Genomic DNA, 21,494 nt, shown 5'->3' on the forward strand with positions numbered 1-21,494 from the left:
AGTTAACAGCTCTCAAGTCAGACCTTGGTACATGAATAATCTTAACACCAACCTGTTGTAAGCACAAATCAGTCTCAGTGGTTGAGCAGCTGGGGGAAGTTAAAGCACAGTAACTGAATAGTTTGGCTTCATCATCCTTTGCATGAGAACCAAGTTGGGGTTCATCCCACCTAACTTTAACTGCATAGACTACCTTTAAGTTCAGTGAAGAGAAACAGGCACTGCAGAAGATCATTTATCCTTTTCATCTCAGACACCAATTTTAAGAGTGGCTTGAAATTACACTTTTTAGACATTTGGAATTACATGACATAAACTACCTTTCTCACCTGTGTGATGTCAGATCTCTGAGTGTAACAGCTAACTGCTCACAGGTGGTTACAGGAGATCTACGGCAGGCTGTCCATCCTGCTGCTGCTAAATATATCACGTCTGGTCCTGCTAGTATCTTGTGATATGTGTGTGACAGGTCTTTACAATTGCAGAATCAGGTGTTGATACAAGGTTTATCCAGTTAACAGATTTCTTTCTGGTTTTAACACTTCAACTGTCTGGAGTTTGTTGGATGATACAGGCATATGAGAGAACAGGAATTGCTCAGGAGCCTCTGGAGCCATTGATCCTTTTCTTCCTGAGTGCAAGTCTAACTGTAGTCAGTTTATGGCTAAGTACATTTTCCTCTTGAGACAACAATGCAGCACGATCTGCTAGGCTCTCCATCATCTTAACCTACTTGTCAGCCAGCTTGATAACTTTTTATTGCTAAATATGTGTGCAGAGCAATTAGAATAAATCTAAATTATTATGAACTACTTTCAGGGGAAAAAAAAAAAAGGAAAAAAGGGAATTAACCAAAAGAAAAAAAAAAGAAAACTAGCAGCTTTATTGCCTAACTGTGATTAGTAACAAATAAGGGAGGGACAGTATCACCTGAAGGCATCTTGTGACACTCATCAGCCAATTTGTGGTCTGACTTTATTGGGGAAGCAATGTATTGGGACATTCCCATTTGCTCCTGATTTTCTGCTCCTTGTGGTGCCTGTTTGAACTTGCACTTTCTACAGTTGCCAAATATAAAGGATAATTTTGTTCCACTTGGGGGTAGACACACACAGAAAAATATTTTGACTAATCCATCTGCATAGTGCATGGATTGCTTTAAATGACATGGGGCAACAGGCAGGGAAAGGCTTTCAGATAAAAATCTCAGCTGGTTCTGATCCAATCTGCATCTCCAGCTATTAATGGGAGGGGTGTATTCTTACCCCTGCTTATCAGACACCTGCATTATGTTGGTCACCACCAGTGAAGATGATAATGGACATCTGTTGTCCTCTCTCCTGAGGGTGAGCAACTCTAGGAATAGTGATGGTCTTTGTTAAGAGAAAGAGAAGTTTGAGAACAGAAATCCTAGTCACAGTGTAATGACAAGGTTTTTATATTTGTTTATGTTCTGATGTTAAAAGATACTTGAAAAAGCAACAGAGGAAGAGGTTTTGACTCATTTTCTACCCAGTGCTGCATAAAAAACTCTCAATAGCCAGCATTCATCTACCATGTGGACAAATCAGATCCAAATCCCATTCCACATGTATGAAATGAAGTCTGCTATGTTGCAAGGGACTGTCCTACTCAGCTGACAGTGGAGGTGGAATTCAGTTTTCCATCCTCTTTTCATCATGTCAATCTCAAGGAATCTTCACAATTAAAGTTTCACTGATTCTGAGCATTTCTGCTCTGACACAGTGTTTCTTGAGGAAACTATTAGAAATTTTAAAAGTTCTGTTTAAAATTTTATGGCCTATGTGAAATGAGTCAGATCCCTTTCCCAAAGCAATCCAACAGAGCACCTGTCAGGTAAATATCATGACACTGATTTACCTCCGACTAAGAAGCAGCCTGTACTTTGCAGTTACTTCTTTGTTTACTAATTGCTTTTTTCCCCCCTCTCTGTGGAGCAAATTCTGGTGCTAACTATGATGCATGGTTAAAAAACAAAGCAAGCCTCTGTATATGAATGTTTGATTCCACCATTAATTATGCGTCTCTCTTTGTTCTTTCTTACAGATGAATAGACCGATCCAGGTGAAACCAGCGGACAGCGAAAGCCGAGGAGGTAGTTGACTGCATTGCTTTCAGCCACAGTGCTAAGTATAATTGTTGTCTCTGGCTTCTCTCAGGCAATGTGCTGATCAATTAGTAACGTAATCACTGCCAAAGAAATTCCCTCTGCAGCAAAGATTCTCTTTATTAAATCTCCTTTACTTCGTCTCGCTTTCCTCATATTCAATTATTATTTGATTTTAAAAGGCAGGCAGGTGCCAGCAATTGCCTGGGAAACAAATAACTGCCTCGTTAAGAAGTGAAGCATCAGGCGCTGACTTAACAACGTTTATCAGTGGTGACGGCAATGTAGGTTTTTCAGATATATGTTAGGCTGAGCTGCAGAGTTGTTTAATTTGGTTAGGATAAAGCGGATATTTTATGTTTTCTCTGACCATCTTGTTTCTGCATGGAGTGAAGCAACTCTGCTTTTGGAAAAAGCAAACTCTGAGATAGCAGAGTTTTCTGCACCTGTATCAGCTTATCTGGATAAACCTGTTGTGGGAACTGAAGCCTTCTCTCAGTCCAAGGGAGTTATTCAGGATTTGCACAGGTGTAGCTGAAATCAGGACGTGGTCTTTTGCTTTTCCAGGCTGCACAGTGGATTTGGAAGGCTTTGCTAAGTGACCGTTCAATAGATACCAGTGATAAGGTGTTTCTTGTAAAAGGTTTTTTACTAGAACTGATGTAGTGATACTTCACCGTTCTGTCCTAACAGGGGCCTGTTTGTCAGATCAAACAGCAGAGCTCACTGAGAAACTGTGAGAGGGTCTGTTATGCAGACAAATTACCATTCTACTTTTTTTTCTTATGTCTGTACATTTATATATATATTTGTGTATATATAATGCCATGCTGCTTCCTTCATCTCTATCTCTTTGTGGGGAAAAAAAGGATATTCTTTTGCCCATATATGCATAAAAACACTAGTGCTTATGTATCGTATGAACATGGGAATAGATTTTGTCATTTCGTAATGATGTGACTCTGAGACGTGTGAAAACTCTCTAATTTCCACCATGGACATAAACTCTTTCTCATTTATGAGACAACTATCTTTGTGCTGGCATTAGTGGGAATCCCCAGCAGCAACTGCTTAGAAGTAAAATGCCTCACAGACAAAAGACACTGAAATTTTGTTCTTTTTTTTCAGTTAAAAGCTTTGGATTCCAGAGGCTTTGACTGCGTCAGTGTGAGGCTGAAACTCTCCAGTGACTCAAGTCATTGGAAGACTCTGTGTGTAGCTTGTAGTTGTAGGGCTGCTGTTACAGAGTGGTGAAACCGGCGGGTCGATAGAGGCTCTGTAAGGAACGGCTGTGGTGCAGTGTAATTGCAGAGCAAGAGAAGAGCTGAGCGCTGGAAAATGCCACAGAGCTCGGGGATAAATATTGCACTTTCAGAGTCCCTCTAAAGTAAATTCACAGGAATTTGGCCAACACTAGGCAGAAAGTATTTGATGGGCTCTGCAATGGCAAGTTCTGCTATCAAGGGTCATGGTACGTTTCTAACCTGCAACAAAGGCATGTCAAATCATACAGCATTGTCCAGTGGTTTTTAACAGAACCAGGTCAATTTACTCAGTTTCCCTTCCCGTCTAACGATCTGGCTCCCTGTCTGAGCAGGAGTGGGTAAGCCACGGGCAGTTGTCAACGCTGATCTCCCAGGGGAGAAGGGAAAGGCTCAGCTGCATGGGCAAATGAGGGGACATTATGCACATTCCAACAGAGCTCGTGCTGACAGCAAGAGTGAAGGGAGGGCCTTTTGTCTATTTAATTAGACATACCAAAAAATAATTAGGCTGGCCAATTTGCTTAGTGCGCCTACAGGGTATATAGCTCCCAATCATTCTTTTTTTTATTTTATTTTTTTTTTAATGCAAATCACTAATGGAGAACACATGCCTGACTTTCTGGGAAGGGTTTTGAAACTCTTTTGCTAAGAGCAGCTGCTTTCAGGGGGATGGTTTGAACTGCCAAGTGTTCCAGTGGCAGTTTAATTCCACATTATGCATCACACTAGCGGTTCCCTCCCCATTGTATTTTAGCTAATTATCTCCCCAACACACACAAACCTCAACTTTTCTCACCCTCTCTGCTCCCATATTGCTCCTATCGGAGGTGATCATAATGCAGGGGCCAAGCTGGTGCACTCATCATTGGCATGAAAGACACATTGTCCTAATTCCCCACCGATAAGCTGCTTCTGGGCTGGTGATGTTTCAGGATGACATGACTCAAGGGCAACTATGGGAGAAAAGAAAAATTAGCACCTAAGGGAGGTATTGCATGAAAACACGTTCTTCTCAATCCCACTGGTTAAAGCCAGCACGGCAAACAGAATGCTGAAAAGGAGGCTGTGTATCTTAGGAGCACATCAAAGGACTTCATTAGGACTGCAAGATAAAGGTCAACTTCAACAACAAAGAAACTTAAGTTGCAGCTTATTATATCCCATTGGTGTATTGGGATAGGACGTGAGGGAAGAGGAGGGCTTGGAAGATGAAGCAGCTCTTCTGCACAGCACAAGCCTTTGGTCTGCCCCAAGCCCATGCTCTGAATATACCTCTACCATCTGGCTTATGGGGAATTTTGGTGTCAGGTCATGGTATTAAAGAAAGATGCAGCACTCTTTGAAACTGTAGTTTGCAGGGAGACTTTTACTGGAAATGGTGAGCAGTATTCTTGAGGAAGTGAGATTGTGTTTTACATATGGCCAAATACCTGCATTTTGCTAAAACACAAACCTTTGACTTTTCCATTAAGTTGTCCCACAACCCAAAGCTAATAGGAGTCCGAAATTAACTCTTCCCCCAAACAGATCCTGCTCTTCATTTTTCCCTGTTGTTCTGGGGTCTGGATTTTTTTGGTCTTTAACCCTTCATGTGTCTTTGTTCTCAGCTGAACTGAAAGTGTGTGTTAGCTTTTAGTGTGTGTGAGTGAGAATTTAGATTGTCAGACCATCTAGGCTTGGGGAAGAATTCAAAATGTTGCCTGGCACAAATTACCTAAACCCAACAAAATGGAAATCCTGAGTGCCCATTATTAGTTTTGCTGATTTTATTATTTTGTTTGTTAATCCTCATATTGGACTGGGAACAAGACAAAGAGTGTAATCCTTTTCAATAAAAACTGGCATTATTTACGTTTGCTGAATCTCACAGGAACTAGAAATGAATGTATCCTCAGTACTTTTCCCTAGGGAAACAGTCTAAATTAATGGGAAAATTTTGCATTTTGCATTTCTGCCCGTTTGTGCATGCAGGTGTGTGTATAGTCAAGCTACAAAATGTTATATAGGGGTGCTCCTTCTATAAAAAGCTCATGAAGCTTCAAATACCTGATCGGAAGGTCAGAGTCCATTGACATTTTATAGAGACTTTAGCAGTGGTGGATTTGTTAGAATGTGATAAAAAGACAACAATTCTGCATTTCATTCTGAAAAAGTCACGCTGTAACTCTAGCTCTGTTAAGGGTATCTTAAAAACTCTCATTGGCCTTTGTGTTGTCCAAATTTTAGCTTGACTATACAGAAACTAATTTGCCATCAATTAGGTAGTACAATATGTTTTTAGGGATGTAAGCTATAACTCCACATTAAATTCTGAATGTGACAAATCCCAATTAAACTGATAGAATTTTCTGTTTTTTCATCCTGTTGTTGATGATTTTTCTTGGTTCCTTGTCTCATATTCAGGTCTAAAAATAGTCTGCAGATATCAGTGACTTAAAGTTTTGCAAACTTAGGGAAAGATTTCAAATCTGTTTTGTGGTTTGGGGCAAAAGTTTGGAGCCATTTCTTATTTCATCCACAATAACTCTAGTTCTCACTAGACAACTCTCGCTGCTGCTGGCAGGGTTAACCTATGATAAACGCAGCCCCGAGGTCCCACTAGGTTGTACGGGGAGTAACATTTTTTAAAAGGAAAGGGCTCTCCTGCTACTGTATTTGCACTCTGTTAGTGATGCTTAGATGCTTCATTGCTCCCACATTCCTCTCAAAGGACAGAGGAAGGTCTGTGAAGGAAGGCATGCAAAGATGCACACAGTGTGCTACTCAGGCCCAGTGTTAATGTCTCTACCGAGAAACACTTGATGGTTTTGGGGTTCTCTTACTTTTTATGAAAGAGATGCGGGAGATTCCTGGACTAAAGAAAACAAAAAGGCAAAGTACGAAGTGGTTTAGAGTTGAAAGGCTGCAATGCTCTGTAGAGTGGGTGTTGAGAGATTTACAGGAGAGTCTGCAGTTCATCACATTGCATTGTTTCCTGCAAGCAAGACTTCACAAATCTACTAAAGCTTCTCCCTATGTTTGCGTTTTTAAGCAAATTAATTTGTTTGTGTTTGGGGGAGGCATGTCGAGTGTGTCTTTTTTTGTTTGTTGTTTGGGGTGATGTGATAGCAGCAGCTGTAAAGTTTGGACTTCATATTTCAACTGACTTGCATCATTTCTCTACCTGTTACTCAGTGTGCAGGCTCTGAATTTATCTGCTTGGTTATGCTTTATTCCAGCTTCAGAGCAAAATATCCAAGCACTCATTTACAGTAAACACCAAATCAGTGGTGCCTCGATTGTGCACTATGGTCTGTTTCTTTTTATTCCCTTCCATCAGCTCAGCGGTGACGACGGGGGCAGAATGGCCTTTCCACAGTTTCTAAGCACTATATTCCTTTGGGACAAAAGTCTGGACCTATTTTTCATTTAATCCAGGACATTTCTGACTCTGACTAGCTCTCTGCTACAGCTGGTAGGATTTATGTGTGACAAACACAACCCACGGTCCCAGTAGCCATTTGGCATTTAGCTGTTTTCCATTTAGGTGATCAGAATTCTGTGGCTTGTGATGATGGCCAAAACCTAGCAAGAAGCTTCCCATCCAGGTCCTAGCTGGATCCGAGCCTGTTTAGATGTTGAAATCAAGCAAGACTGGTTGCCTTCATCTTGGCTTGGCTTCACACTGTTATAACAATGCCACATGGGATGATTTCCTTCTTTCTTGGAAGTTCTTTACAAGTAGTAGGTTTGGTTGCTCGGGCCTTCAGACCTGAAGGCTCTGAAGAAGAGCGTTAAGGATAACTAAGGACACGGATATCTTGAGAAAGCTCAGCATCTCCTCTCCTGTGCTGCTGAAGGTTAGGCTTTGCCGTTGTGCAAGAAGTCGTGAAGTCTAGGACTCTGCACACATCAGGGTTGTACCTTTGTAATTCCTGTATCTTCCTTATCTGTGAGCAATATGTATTGCTTGACACATCAAGCTCTGTGGAAACCATTTCACCAGTAATTCCTGTCTTGTATGCTTTGTGGGCTTCTTTAAAAGAATTCCTACCCCAGAAGCTGGAGAGCAGGCTGAAGAAATGTTCTGTTTCCAGGTGTTGATCCATACTATCTACCTCTACGTGGCCTGACATAGCTTTTTCTTCAGCTGCTCATCTCTTTTTCTTTCATGGTCCTCACATTCAGCAGGAACAGGCAGATGGCACTGGCAGACACCCCAGAGAGACAGATAATGTTCTCCCTTCTCACAGTTGGGAGAAAAGCTCCAAGCTTACTTCTCCATGAGTACATACCGATTAACATTTTCAGCACCACCATGAGCCCGGTATGACTCACCGTAACCTTCTGTAGCTTGAGTAGGCAAGGCACAGAGAAGGACCCACAAGGACCACACAACACAGATTTGCCAGCCTTTGCTGTGACCATTGCACTGCAAGGCTAAGACGACTAGCTGGACAGTAATGGGTCCTGTCTGCACATTTTCTGAGGCCTGAACCGAAGACCTCTGGATAAACGATTTACCACACCCAGGGCCTCTTCTTCCCTCTTCTTTTGGTGCCCACAACAGTTTAAAAAACATCTCTCTTCCTCTTTATCTTACCTTGTGGTTTGAAAGAATATTTCCAAATCCATGACAAATCCTCCTCCTAAGTCTCATACATCTCATCTTCCTGAGATTCGTCCCAAATGTGAATAATCAGCTGGTTTTGACTCTTCTTGTAGGCAGAATTATAAATAAATAAATAAAAATACCTCCACACCCAAATCTAAATATCTTCTCTCTTTTAACTACATATCCAATATTAAACAGCACGCTGGTGCTGAGTTGCAATATCTGTGTGTGAAGGGTAAAGAGAAGGAATGACTGCTTAAAAATAACCTAATATTCTGTTAAAAATCCAGTGGGAGAGGATATGAAGAGTCAAGGAAAAAGAGAAAAATCAAGAACCTAAACAAAAGATCTTAACATTAAACCATGAGTCAGCTTTCTTACCTCAGAAGTTGGGGAAGTGTCAGGACCAACAGAAAACTTGGTGTCATTGACAGGGTGGGCTCATGAGGAAAGGCAGTCAGAGATGTTGTAGTATTGGGAGGGACAGATGCCAGTGCCTTGTAGTGTGTTCAGCTCTCTATCTACCTAGTCATGGGCTGGGGGAGGATCTAGGCCTAGGACCACAAAGGCTACCTTAGATATCCCACAGTACTGAACACTGCTCTGGACCCTTCTGGCCCATGTGTCCTGTTTTTCTGCCCATGTGAACACGGATGCATCAAGTCTAGGGCAGAATCAAGAAAATCACCCAGATTTGGGCATTCTTACTTTCTCTCAGGTCAGGTGAATCCACAGCCTTTGAAAAGCAAAGTCGAGCTTTAGACCCCATTATGTGTGATGGAGCCTTCTATAGCAACGCTCAAAGCCACTGCCTTCAAAGGGAACTTGTCTGTTGGATTTTATTCCAGGTCTGAATATTGGTTAAAATCTGTAGTGTTTTTCCTTTAGCTCTAAAATAAACCTGATCTTGAAAGAACATTCTGGTACTCATGGAAATCTTCTCTTTCTAGCTCTGTCTTGTTGTGGGACTGATTACAGTCAATGAGAAAGGCAAATCTCCTAGTTTATTGTGGAAATTCAGGATTGCATGACCCTACTGACAACTGACACCTTGTTGTCCTCACAGGGTGGTATTTTCTAGCAGACAGAATGTACCAACATGCAGATGGTTCAGTTAACTCAAAGTGGCCCTGGATGACCTCATTCGTGCCCTCCACTGTCTGGTAAAACTTAATCCTGGACGAGAAAAAAGGCTCTGGCAGATCCTCATGTGTAGTGTTTTATATCTGATGAACATTGAAGGCTGATGTGTTCCATCCCATGCTCACCTGCTGAAAGAATATAAGGGACATCAAACTTTCGTTCACGTCTGCCCTTTCCATCGTGATTGAAATCGATGGAAGTGTGCCCATCAATAGGAACTGGAAAGGATCCACAGGAAATTGTGTTCTAGCACATGTCCTGAGGACAACCTTGTAAAATCAAACATTAAGGGAATAAAAGGAAAAAAGAAAACATATTACACACTTTTCATAAAGCATCTGCAACCTGATAGTATACTGACAAGAAGGAAGAGAACCTAGAGCAGAGCCTGGGGAGAGGCTGAGGAGCTCATCACCTTGAGGTTTTGATATCAGTTCTTTTCTCTGCTACCACGTGACTTTTGGTCATTTACGTAACTTCAATTCCTTTCTCCTTCTCACCCTTCCTGCATCGCCTGCTTAGGTTTTAATATGCTTTTATTTGCTTGTTTCTTGCAGCTAGTGCCTTTGGCATTCATGTATGTCAGGCTGTCAGTGTCACAGGGTTAAGACACCAGTGAAAGCCTGTAGCTGTGCCCAAAATGGTGTGTACAGGACCAAAGATCAAGTATGGTGGATGATCTAGGGCCTTCACACTGCAGAGTGATATTTGGAGGTTTTTCAACAACAGGGCAAAAAAAGGAAGAAGTGGTGGGAGGAGGAGAGTGGAGAAAATAAAAAATGTAATCCTATAAAAAATTCTGCCTTGTAAATACAGCTCAACCTCCTAGGTGAACTCAGGGACACATTACAATCCTAGTATCTTTTTTTAATGTAAAGGTTGCTTGTCAATGGGTTTTTATACAGCATTAATAATACATTTATAGATACGCTCCACAATTAATTGTAAAGCATTTATGGCACTGAACAGTTAGAATGCATTATGATAATCACTCCTCATGCATTGACTTTATTGTAAAGGTTTTGCTGATCATTATAATTGGCTTGTTATTACACAAGGATATAATAACACCTCTCTGTATAGTAGTTTATAGCACATCAATAGCAAATGCATTCCCTTTATTGGAAGCAATGTGCATTTTATTAGAATATAGCTGAATAAGTGCAATCCATGTAGACAAATGAAGTTTCTAATGAACTGTCTCACAAAAGAGTCGAAATAACAAGCCATTTATGATGTATTTTTCTATTGACGAACTTGTAGTTATGGTTACATGGGCATTTCTTTAAAAAATGGAAGGCAGAAGACATGTTTTGCTGTTCTTTCAGAGAAGCATTTGGGGGAAAGGGAACATATAGGCCATTTTTCTGCTGCATGTTGACTAACGTAAGGGTGACTGATGCTGACACATTACAGATTTCATTTGCTTGTTGAAATTTTCCAAGTTTCTTCCTTGTGCGTTTGGTCTGGCATCCACAAAGGATCAAAATGTTCTCACACTGAGTCCAAGTCCAACTCCTGGAATGGTGATGCACCAATATCCCCTATACAGTCAGCAATGAGTTAACTGTGAGGGGCTTGGTGTTGTCCATGCTTCTGTTCTGTGGGGGTTTTTTTCTGCATTTTACCAAAAGGTATTTTAAGGAAAATTCACAAACAATCCCTGGGCAAGGCCTGTAATGCATAACATCAAGTATCCCGTTGCTGCTGACTGCTGTAGCAGGAAGGCAGAGGTCTTAGAAGAGGCCTGGTACAAAATGTGATGTGAGGAGGAATGACAAAGAGAAGAATTAGTATAAAGGAAACTGAGGCATCTGGAAGAATAAGTATCCAAAGTTATTCCCCTGCCTGACATCATTAGTCCATGTCTGAATTTCAGTTCTTTCTGGTAACTTAGTGTTGCATGCATCTGACATACATATGTAGTTGATGTGTATTTGTTTATTCATTTAACCCCAATTGTAATCAATGTTAATCAAGCAGCTAACACTTAAACTCCTGGATCTAGATAAATAAGTATGTTGTTTCCATATCTGGTACAGTTCATACAGTCACATTGCTGCCTAAAATATTTCCAAGGTATAGTCTGAGTCCAGTAGTTGGCACATAATGCTGTGTGCCTGTTGATTCATGACTGCCACTAGTTTCTTGCATGCTTACAGAGACCTTTGACTCTAGAGTAATCCAGGATCTTTCTGGAAAGTAAATTTTAGTGTGATGTAGGAGCTAAGAAATGTCTGGACTATAGTCAGTACTCTCAGCTGTTGGTACACAAAGGTTATAGCTGAGCAATTTAAAATAAGACTGGCTCAACCCTGCAGTTTCTATACAATCTGAACTCTATTTTCCCTGAGTGGGAATTTCAGTGAGAGGGTTTTACCCCTTGCCTGTTGAGATCCCAGATTACAGTATCACAGTTTGCAAGAAGTTTTGAGACTCAGGAGATACTGGAGGTCAATAAAACTTTCCTCCATGGCATACAAAGCATTTTCCTATTACTATATATTTATATTTTGCAGTGTGTATGTGAAATCAGTTTGGGAGGTAGAAAATCCTTATGTAAATAATTTAGGTCTCTGAGTAAACTGTATCTAGTGCTTTTACCCAGAAATTGGGCCTCTTAGGAACCTTGGACTTAGGGACAGAAGAAATTTTAAACAGGGCTTCTGTGCCACTGTCCTTAAAATTTTATTTCAGACAGGATTCACTTTGTGTATCTTAAATGCCTAAATATTAGGCATATAGTTTAAGTTAGTCATCTAGACACCTCCTATGGACAGTGGAGGAAAAAACAGTTCCAATCTGTGCTTCACCACATCCTAAGACAAATGGGTTAAATGGTGCTCAGAAGTTTCTCTCTCTCTCTACTGAATCTGGAATGAATCTATAGCAATTAACTCAGATCTAGATATCTCACTTTTAGACACCTGAAGAGAGGTAAGATAAATCGCAACTTTCACCTTTGCATGCCACAGTTTTCCATCTGTATCGTATGAATGATGATACTTGACTTTTCTGAAACCCTAGTTAAGATCTATGAATAAAAATTGCTATATAAAACCTATGGATTGTAGGACATACTGGGATTTTTTTTCTAAGAAGGGAAGACGTCTTTCTCCATTAATGTGTTTGCTTCATAATGTCAGGGGAAGAATAGGAGGGGTTGCATCCCAATCAGCCTGAGCAATGGAGATAATCTGATCAATTTTAATCCCTCTTTAAAGTCAATTTCCATTCTCATTTTTGTATTTGGGTTTGCTACCACTCCCATTCTCATGTGATAGAGTGAAATAAAAAAAAAATAAAAAATAAAAAAAGGAAAAAAAACCCCACCCTTCAAATTAAAAGCAGTGTGCAACATTTACGTCTTTAAAATGTGTTTTCATAATTAAGAAAAAAATAGTTTTATCTTTAAAACCAGCTTGTTTTGGAATCTGTGATGGAAAATGAATATGGCCCCTTGTAATATCATTTGTAGAGAGGTAATTTTCAAGGCAGCACTGCACTGAAACGTTTTCCCTCAGGGAGGATAAACAGTTGGCTTCAATTAGTGAGGGACTGTTTCCTTTCTTTTCAATTTTAAGGGCAGTCTTGCAGCCTCATCCTGCACAGAGGAACAGAAAGCTCTATACAGGGCAATAGGCTGCAGCACAGAAGACTGAGGTTTAACTCTGTGCCCTGCCACAGATTTTCTCCTTGACCTTGAAGAGGTTACTTAAGTGTCAGGCTATTATCCTCACTCCATATCTGGTGACTAATACTATCTTTGACTGTCTGAATATACACGTAAAATTGGCCTAACATCTTGCTCTGATTCCAGTTTCCTTCTATAAAATAGTGTTTGTTCTGCAAGGATACATGCATTAAAGATTATTAGGTGCTCAGGTTCTGTAATCATTAGTTCCACAGAAGTAACTTGGTTAGATAAATAGAGATGTTCAAAAGTGTCAAATGTGTTTCACTGCTCAAATCTCACATAAAGTCAATGGGCCTTGGGTATCTAAATATTCCATTTGAAAATCTCCCCAAATAATAATGTTCTTCCAAATAGTTGGAGCCAACTTTGTGGGGCTGATTCTTCTCAGTTTTGCAGTGGAGTCAAGTCAGACTTGTTCCTGTAGGAGACACTATCTGCTCATGATTGTAGGAACTACAGCAGGACCTGTCCCATGCCAGAGCAGATTTGTTTCATAACACAAGTTGAAATTCCCCAGTGAACAGGACTAGAGGAGTGTTAAAAGTAAAGTCTAAGTGACTCAAATGTATTAGGACTGGCCTTAGTGGAGGGTTGCTTTCTTGTAGCATCAAACCTAGTAGGCAGGAATTCGTACCTAGTAAAATACTTCCTGCCTATGTACTGCCATATGAATAGAAATTGATTCCCTCAAATATTTATTTTATCCATCTCTTTAGTCACTGATAAATGGCCAGATGTATTGATTATAAACCACGAAACACCAACACTTCCAAGGAGTCATCCAATTAACGTGAAATTATGTTGCCACAAAGTAAGGTATATTGGATGAGTTGCTTTTTTTTGCTTTTTTTTTTTTTTCCAAAATGACTATGACTATTATTATTACAAATAGCTAATGAAGAAGAGATGTGGGAGAATGGGCCAGAACCTCAGGCAAGAGGGAATGAAGATAGTATGAGTTTAATGACTTTAGAGATTGGACTGAACCAAAGCAGTCTCTCCACTCCCTAGATCAGAAATCTAATTATTTACTATCTATCTTGTGGCAGTGCCTAGGAGACCAGTTATGATCCATGACACCAGGTTCATTGTACAATACAGAACAGATGGAGACCCTCTTTTCCTTAAGAGCTTACTCTCTAAAGATAAGATGGGCTACAATGTCTGAATGCAGACCTGTTATATAGCGTCTTCCCAGATGTGAGAAAAAGCATTGTGCTGGGTTGCACAACTGGGAGTTAAACTAATATATCAGGACAGAGGCTGTGGAGTTAGGGTCTACCTGGGGAAAGGAGACATTAAGGATGGCCTTCAAGCAAAGCTCCTTTTGGGGACACATCCTCTGAGACAAAGCAAGTGAGATCCTGAATAACATGCTCAAGACCTTAAGCTAATAGCATGGCCTGCTTCTTGACAAGGACCTTCCTCCTGCACACTCATGCCACATGGTCCTGGTTGGCATATTTGGTCACAGCTAAGGCCAAGCACCTGTCTTAGGTGTACAAGTTTACTGGTGGAAAATAAACTGAAGTTCAGCAGGTTGCTGAGGGACACGCCACACTGACAGGGAGTCCATTCCACTGTGCCACTCACTATAGGGGAGGTAGGTCCATGGGTACTGTCAGAGAAACAAGGATGCAGGAGAAAACTTGGGATATAGTGGCCCCTGAATACCAACTGTCTCTGTACAGGCAACTCTTCAAAGAGACCAGAGCCACCTAGAACAAAGCAAGGGTCAAAGATCATGTCTCACAACAGAAATTCAAATCTTGATGCAAGTAATTCTCCAGTGTTTGCAATGGGCTGAATTTGTCTCTCCTTGATCTCAGCGTGTGATCCAGCACTCTTTCCTGCTATTACAGGCAATGTGGTTTTTATTAGAGCCTGTAATGTTCCCTTATTGAAGTTTGGACTTCGAGAGGAAAGGCCGAAACACTGGAGCACTAGCCATTCTTCCGGTGTTTCTGGCTAGATTAAAAGGAAATGAATAGGTTTTAGATCTAGAAGGAATCGTTAGATCTCATTTAACCTCTTGCATAAACTGACTGTAAAATTTCACCCAGACATTCTGTGCTGAGACTTCTGACCTGCATTTGACTGAAGAATAAGGAAATTGAGCCAGAGAATGACTCTTTTGAGGCTTCAGCACAATTTTGATATCAAACAGGTTGGAATTGCTTAGATGAACTTTCTGAAAAGCTTTTAATCATTTTGAAAACCAGTCCAATTAGTAAGGATACATTTTTGCAATAAATTATGTGTAACAACTAGAGACAGTAAGATATATTTTCCAATCAAAATAATTTGGATAGAAAGTTTATTTTTGACCTAAATACACATACTTCCTCCACCCTGTCTCCTGCACACAAAACCAGGAGGGGCAATGTTTTCCTGGGGCAAAGTTTTCCGGATTTTTCTAAAGACACCCCAGAAAAGCACAGCAGGGTGATAATCCTGAAACCGAACAGGTGAAAATCTTCATTGTGTCTATGAACACAATGAAGTTCATTCAGAGCACTGAGAGGGAAGCTCCTGGAAAGTGGATATTCACATGCAAAAGAAGCAATTTGCATGACACCTTCTATATGGCCCCAGATGAGCAGTGCTGTCATTTTCCCCACACCACATTTCCATAACAACAAAAATGTTTCTTCTCCTTGAGTTTCTAGCTTCCTAGTCTCACTATGTGCCAAACCGATGAGATATTTCCAGTGCTTTTCAGAAAGTTATGCTGTTCCCATCTCCATAGGCATATCTCACCTGCCTTAGCCAGTGCCCACAGAAGTGAGTGTTACTGCATGTCAACAGATTTTGTAGAGCAATAGAACTTCCATGGGCAAATAATCAGGGGAAAAAAACCCTCCATTTTGCAGATGTTTGTAACATGCTGACCTTTAACAATATCGCAAACCTTCACTCTCTCTTTAAAGTATTACATCGGTCCTTAGGGGGAAAAACTTGTAGCTAAGGATTGAAATCAGCAGTGTATCATAACGCTGGCTGTGCTATTCAATTGCCCTGCTGTATTTAGGATCCATTTATTTCTAGCTATTTTTTTTCTGTCTTGAATCTAAAAAAAGAAGTGACCAGGCTGGCAGTGACATGTGATTAATAGATTGCACCTTTAGAAAAGAGTTAGCAGAAGGAGATTAGCATTGCAGCCTATTATTTATTAATTAAATGCAGACACCCTATTTATACCAATGCTGATGACATTAGTTCATGTCCGTGCTTTGGGACCGCATTATCCATCCGGTCTCCTAGCATAGTAATGATTGTTATTAAGCTGGTGGATGTTGCTGGACTCCTTCTGTCACTTGCTTCTGTTATGAGCAGAAAAAGAAAGCCCATAAGTTAAAGGGCCAACAAGAACCTTTTATTGAAGTGTCTGCTCTGTCACTGACAGACTGGGTTACCTTGGCCATGTCTCTTCACTTCTTTGGAACATCACTGTATGCTTTGAAGAAAGGGAGATCTGTACCTACCTGTAGGTCAGGGTGCTGTGAAGACTAAGTGTACAAGGCAATACACTGTGTGAGACCTTTTCCATTGCTTACAGGAGAGAGTATTATATTAGTGGACATATATGTACCTGGTGCTGCTATTTCAATAGGCAGAAGGAGAAAGAACTATAACAAGTGTTGTCATTTAGCAGTGCTAGGGTGTAAGACTAAACTTCACATGACTCTTGTTTTGATAAGCTGGTTCTCCTCCTTGCAAAGTGTTCAAAGGAAAGTCCTAAAGCCAATCTGACCCTGAGGTTTCCATTATTCCTAGTAGCTGTTTCCGAGACCCTGCCACGGATCAGACTGCAGGACTCTGATTCCCCCTCACAGTGACTCCTGAAAACCTGTGGGCTGCTCTACCAGACATGATGGTTGGGACAAGCATATTGCTATAAAACTGTACTCTCCTGCACTGTTGAAAAAGAGAAAGATGTTATCCAGGACACATTTCCACTGGGTTTATATGAAGAAGTAGTTCTTCATCAGCCCCGGGTAGATCATAAACACATGGCCCTTGGCTGAACCCACTGCAACCACGTGAACCAGGAGAGCTCGTAGACTGCGTTAAGTTTTGCCTTCAGAGTAAAGATGGAAATCCAGGGAAATCCCCACATTCATTGGTTGATGTCCTTGGAAAACCCTTGTTCGGGTATCCACAATCTAAATGTTCAATTACCCCTGCAGAACCATGTCATAAATGCTTAGACTTGGTAGGGTTTATTGACAGGGTGTAATTGACAGTGCTCTCTTCTGTGACAGTGTCTGGCTCTTTTTCTACCCATTAAAGAACAGGTAAAATGCATGATCTAGTCTCTTAATGGTATCTTCTCCATGTAAGCAACTGCTTTCACTGTCAGCTGGACTTTCTACAGCCAGGGAAGGCAGTCTGGTCCTAAATGGGTAAGGTTTTCTCTCTATGAAAATTAGTTGGTCTCTAGAGGTACAGAGATAAGGTCTGAAACCAGTGTGTACACACAAAACTATTTAAGATTTGGTCCAAAACCTACTCAGTCTCCAGTGGCCTTTGGATCATGGCCTCCATGGAAGGTTTCTTCAAGAAGAGTCCAAGTACCTTAGCCTTAAAGATCCTCTTATCATCAATTTGGTATTTATTTCGATTTTCTTCAGCGATCACGTTCCCTCTCTGAAAGCTGAACATAGTGACAGACAACAATTAAAAGCAAATATTGAAGAGTCTTTCGACATTGTTTACACCATGATACAATCTGAACACATGCAAAAGACATTCAAAAGATGAATGAAGAGAGTGAATTGACTGATTTATCCTGGGCTGTTTCTCACAGTGCAAAGTCTGCCTTTCACAGCCTGATGAAGTGCAGAGACAGTGGATTTGCTACCAGGAAGGGCACGCATTCATTTCCCCTCCTGCAAAAGTATTTAGAGCCGAGATGTGAACATAAGAAAAATTACAGCCAAAGAAGCAACCACTGAAAACACGAACTACAGTTTATTTTGGCAAGTTAGTGTTGAAAAGAATAGGCTGAGGGTTTTAGAAACTGGCACAGAAATTTTGCAGAAGGATTTCTCCCTATATGCATATGTTCCTGACTGGTTTTTTTTGTTCATTTTATTTATCTCCTTTTATTTTTTCTGTGTTTTACTTCTTGTAGCTTTCCACAGTTAGGCATTGCTTCCTATAGCCATGCCTCAAATATTAAGCCAGTTGTGCACACCTCCGTCCCGACCATAGACAAGAACAGAGTTGGTCGTGAAGTGAAAATGCAGTCCCCATTGCTGAACCAGAATGTCAAGCTCCTCACCTTTACCCACAAAGTGAAGAAGGGCAGAAAGATGTTTTCAAGACGGATGCTGCTCTGCTGGGTGATGTAGATAATATTTAGCCCTTCTGCAGCTCTGTTAGTGGCTTTCAGAGCCTCTTTCAGATTAAATCAGCTTTTTTGCCTTGCTTGGTGTATGGACAAGGAAACTGAGGAACAGTGAGTTGCTGTGGTTTGGGATCAGCACCTCACTGCACAGCTTGGAGCAGAAGTCACCTCTTCTAAATTCTTTTCAGTGCCTTACTTAAATTCGGCCGCCTTCTTTATTCTTTTTGTCCTCTTTCCCCACCTCAGCTTTGCATGAGTCTTCTGCCTTCTGTAAATGTCCTAGAAAGTGCATCAGAGAGCACAGGGATGCATCTGAGGGGAGCTCCCTCTGGACCCAGCCTGTCAGGACCTTAGCACCCACCCATGTGCATCTGTGGATGGGGACACCTTGCTGCTGGAATTCCAGGAGAAAACGCAAAAGCCGGTGCTGGCATACTTGTGAGCATGTAGCCCCACTTCTGACCTCCCTGCATGCTCTGTGCTGCAGGAATCCGTCATCCCTAGGCTGTCAGTTATATTATCTCCTGCGTGCAGCCGTGCAAACATGCAGTAAAACACGTACAAATGCTTGGTCACAAAAGGCTCAGCAACAGCTCTGCCCAGATAAAATCCCCCAAACAGACAGTGGGTTAAGATATTGTCCTTTTAAAGCTCCTTTGAAGGTTTGATTTTTTTTTTTTCCCCACCACTTTTTATGTAAATCTCTTCTACCTACACCAGTCGAATGCTACGAGATCTTAGAAGAGTAAATACCCCTGCAGCACAAACAAAATCATGCTTCAGAGAAATCGTTCGGTTTCTCAAAGCCACAGCCTTGTCCTTTAAAAAGAAGGGCAAGCTTCTGAAAAGCTCTCTTTCTCTTCTAGACTTTTGCTTTCAGCACACTTGCAGGTGTAACACCTTCACCAGTGATGGTATTACAGCTGCTCAAGCTCAGCAAGGACACTTGGCCCAGGGTGTCACATTAAAGTGACATCTTCAAAATCCAGAAGGTGCTTTTTCATTGAGTCATCATTAAAGCAATATCTTAAGAAGGCAATATGAGGCAATTCGCCATTAGTTATCCCATCTATTGGCTGGTGCCAATAAGATTTTTGCTTCTTTCTGAAGGAAATCAGACTTGTACAATCAAGCTGTTTCTAAGCGTGTGCCTGGGCCCATCTATCAGTCAATCTGTCAAGGGGTCCTCCTTTGAGCTTTGAAGCCACTGGATAATTTAACCTATTGCTGATGGGGTGGAAGAGATCCCAAAGCTATTGTGTTCCTATAAATGTCATGAAAATAGGCAGCCAGGCAGAGCAGAGAGTTCTCATTAGTGCTCATAAGCCCATATTTTATTAGACATCAATGAACTCATGGGGGTAGGGACATTGGAAGAGGGTTTCCACATTTGACTGCCCATGAAGCAACTTGTTTCAGTGTGTGCACTCTGATACCCTGTCAAGAGGCCTCCTGTAGTAACAGCTTCTTGGTTTTAACAGGATGTCAGACAGATTTCTTAGCTCCTTTCTGCTCATTTCAACAGTGCTTCCCACAGCAGAAAAGTCCACCTGCTTGTTGCATTTCCCTTCCCTCCCCAGCCAAAGCCACGGGGGATAGTTCCTGCACATTGTTTAACAACCAGCACAACATCAGAGGTGGCTGCTTTTCAAGTGAGGAGTACCTAGAGATAGCAGGAAAAACAGCACAGGCTTACAAAATGGTTCTGGTGTATCTGGTATCTGTTATTCAATCACATCTTCAGGTTGTCTAGATGGACTTCTGGGTTAAGAAGATTTGTATGAACAAATCTTATTTTCTTTTGACACGTCCCAGGCTTTAATAATTCTTCTCCCAAACCCTTCTGCATTAGTAGTGTTGAATTTTGTCAGTTTGTCATGTGGAATAAACAAATCTGAGCTGGTGCTCAAAGCGTCTCTGTTCATCACAAAGTGCAGCAAAGCACAGCCTGAAGCCGACCTCCAAAGCCCCAGATGTGTGACAGTGTATCTAGCTACCATAGTGATGGTGCTTCAGCTTTGGTTCTGAAATCCCTGTACTTTCCTGGATTGAAGTAAAATCTCTGTGCATTACCCAAGCATACCTTTAGACACAGGTACACAGGTGGAGGCTTTCACTGTATATCGTTTACTGTACTACAGGCAACTTATAGGCAAAACTCTCCAGCAAAGACTTTTGAAGCAGAGTTGATACACCTTGGCTACAAAGTGCAAGGAATCAGGGGAATTAAAAACATATATATATATATGTGTATATAAAACTTTTATTGCAAGGACAACATCAAACAAGAACGAGAATATATCCCCAGCTGGTACCAGTCATATGGCAACCTGTATTTCAAAGAAAGGTTACTTGAAATCGATGTCATGTCAGAGTTACTGGGTTTTGTGAGCATCAAAAAGTTCTCCTTCCTTTTATTTCTTTAGATTGAGATTTTTAAATGTATACTTATATTGTTTGTTCTCATTGTAACACTCTAGGTAAAAAAATTTAAAAATCAGTTTGATTCCTCCTTTCAAAGAAAATCACTCTAATTTGAGTATGTGGATTTGCACATAACTAGGTACTATGTGGGCTGTGTGTGCACACAGATTGTTAAAATCCTATGTCCTTTTAGATTTTTTAAAAGTCAGTAGCAATTTAACAGAAAAAAAATGTTAATTTTCTTTTCAGTTTGTCAAAGTATTTTTTTTATAATTCATTCCTATATTCTTTTTACTGGAAGTAAGAATGTCTTGTTTTATTTCTTTCTTTTTTACCTTCTTCATTTATTTCCTTTTTTTTTTTTCTTCCTTTCTTCCACCTGCCTACCTGCCTCTTTCTTAAGTAATGTCACTGTAATTTCTAAAAGCTAGAACAAGCAACTGAAAGAATAAGACCACATTTTCTTCTTTCTAAATGGTGGTGACTAAGCAGTAACTCCACAAAAGTTCTTAAAAGTCAGTTTGATTTACTGTGGGATACATTAGAGCAGGCTTTGGAATACATTATCCTGCCAGAGAAGTTGTTTATGTGTATGGAAGACCAACAGAATGAGACCAGAAAAAAAAAAAAAAAAAAAAAAGCTGGTTTCTATCCCTTCTCAATTAATGGAAACAGAAAACGAGTGAAGCAAGGAGACAAGGAAGCAGAAGCGAGGCAATTCCAACCGGTGTCAAGGAGGGCATTTCTTGTGGCAAGAGTGCTCTTGCATACCATGGACCACCCTTTTTACAGCTGGATATGTGCAAAGTGATGAACCAGACAAGAACAGGCATTTTGGCAGCGGGAGGTGTTGCCAACGTGGCCTTTTGCAGAAACTGAGGTTTATTTGC

The 21,494-nt window shown here is 40.8% G+C and overlaps 1 protein-coding gene across 47 annotated transcripts in view; it reads left to right on the top strand.

Moving 5' to 3' along the window:
• Positions 1–21,494, top strand: part of CELF4 (CUGBP Elav-like family member 4) — a 691,562-nt gene that overhangs the window by 403,304 nt on the left and 266,764 nt on the right. For 25 of the 47 annotated variants that reach the window (XM_065657517.1, XM_065657486.1, XM_065657508.1 and 22 more), the window contains one exon: positions 2,068–2,116. In XM_065657517.1, the coding sequence (XP_065513589.1) occupies positions 2,068–2,116 (49 nt within the window). Of the gene's footprint in view, positions 1–2,067; positions 2,120–21,494 lie in introns of all 47 variants that reach the window. The other 22 variants (XM_065657466.1, XM_065657477.1, XM_065657502.1 and 19 more) reach the window with 1 other exon arrangement.

The sequence above is a fragment of the Caloenas nicobarica genome, chromosome Z (assembly GCF_036013445.1).
Source record: "Caloenas nicobarica isolate bCalNic1 chromosome Z, bCalNic1.hap1, whole genome shotgun sequence".
Taxonomy (NCBI): Eukaryota; Metazoa; Chordata; class Aves; order Columbiformes; family Columbidae; genus Caloenas; species Caloenas nicobarica.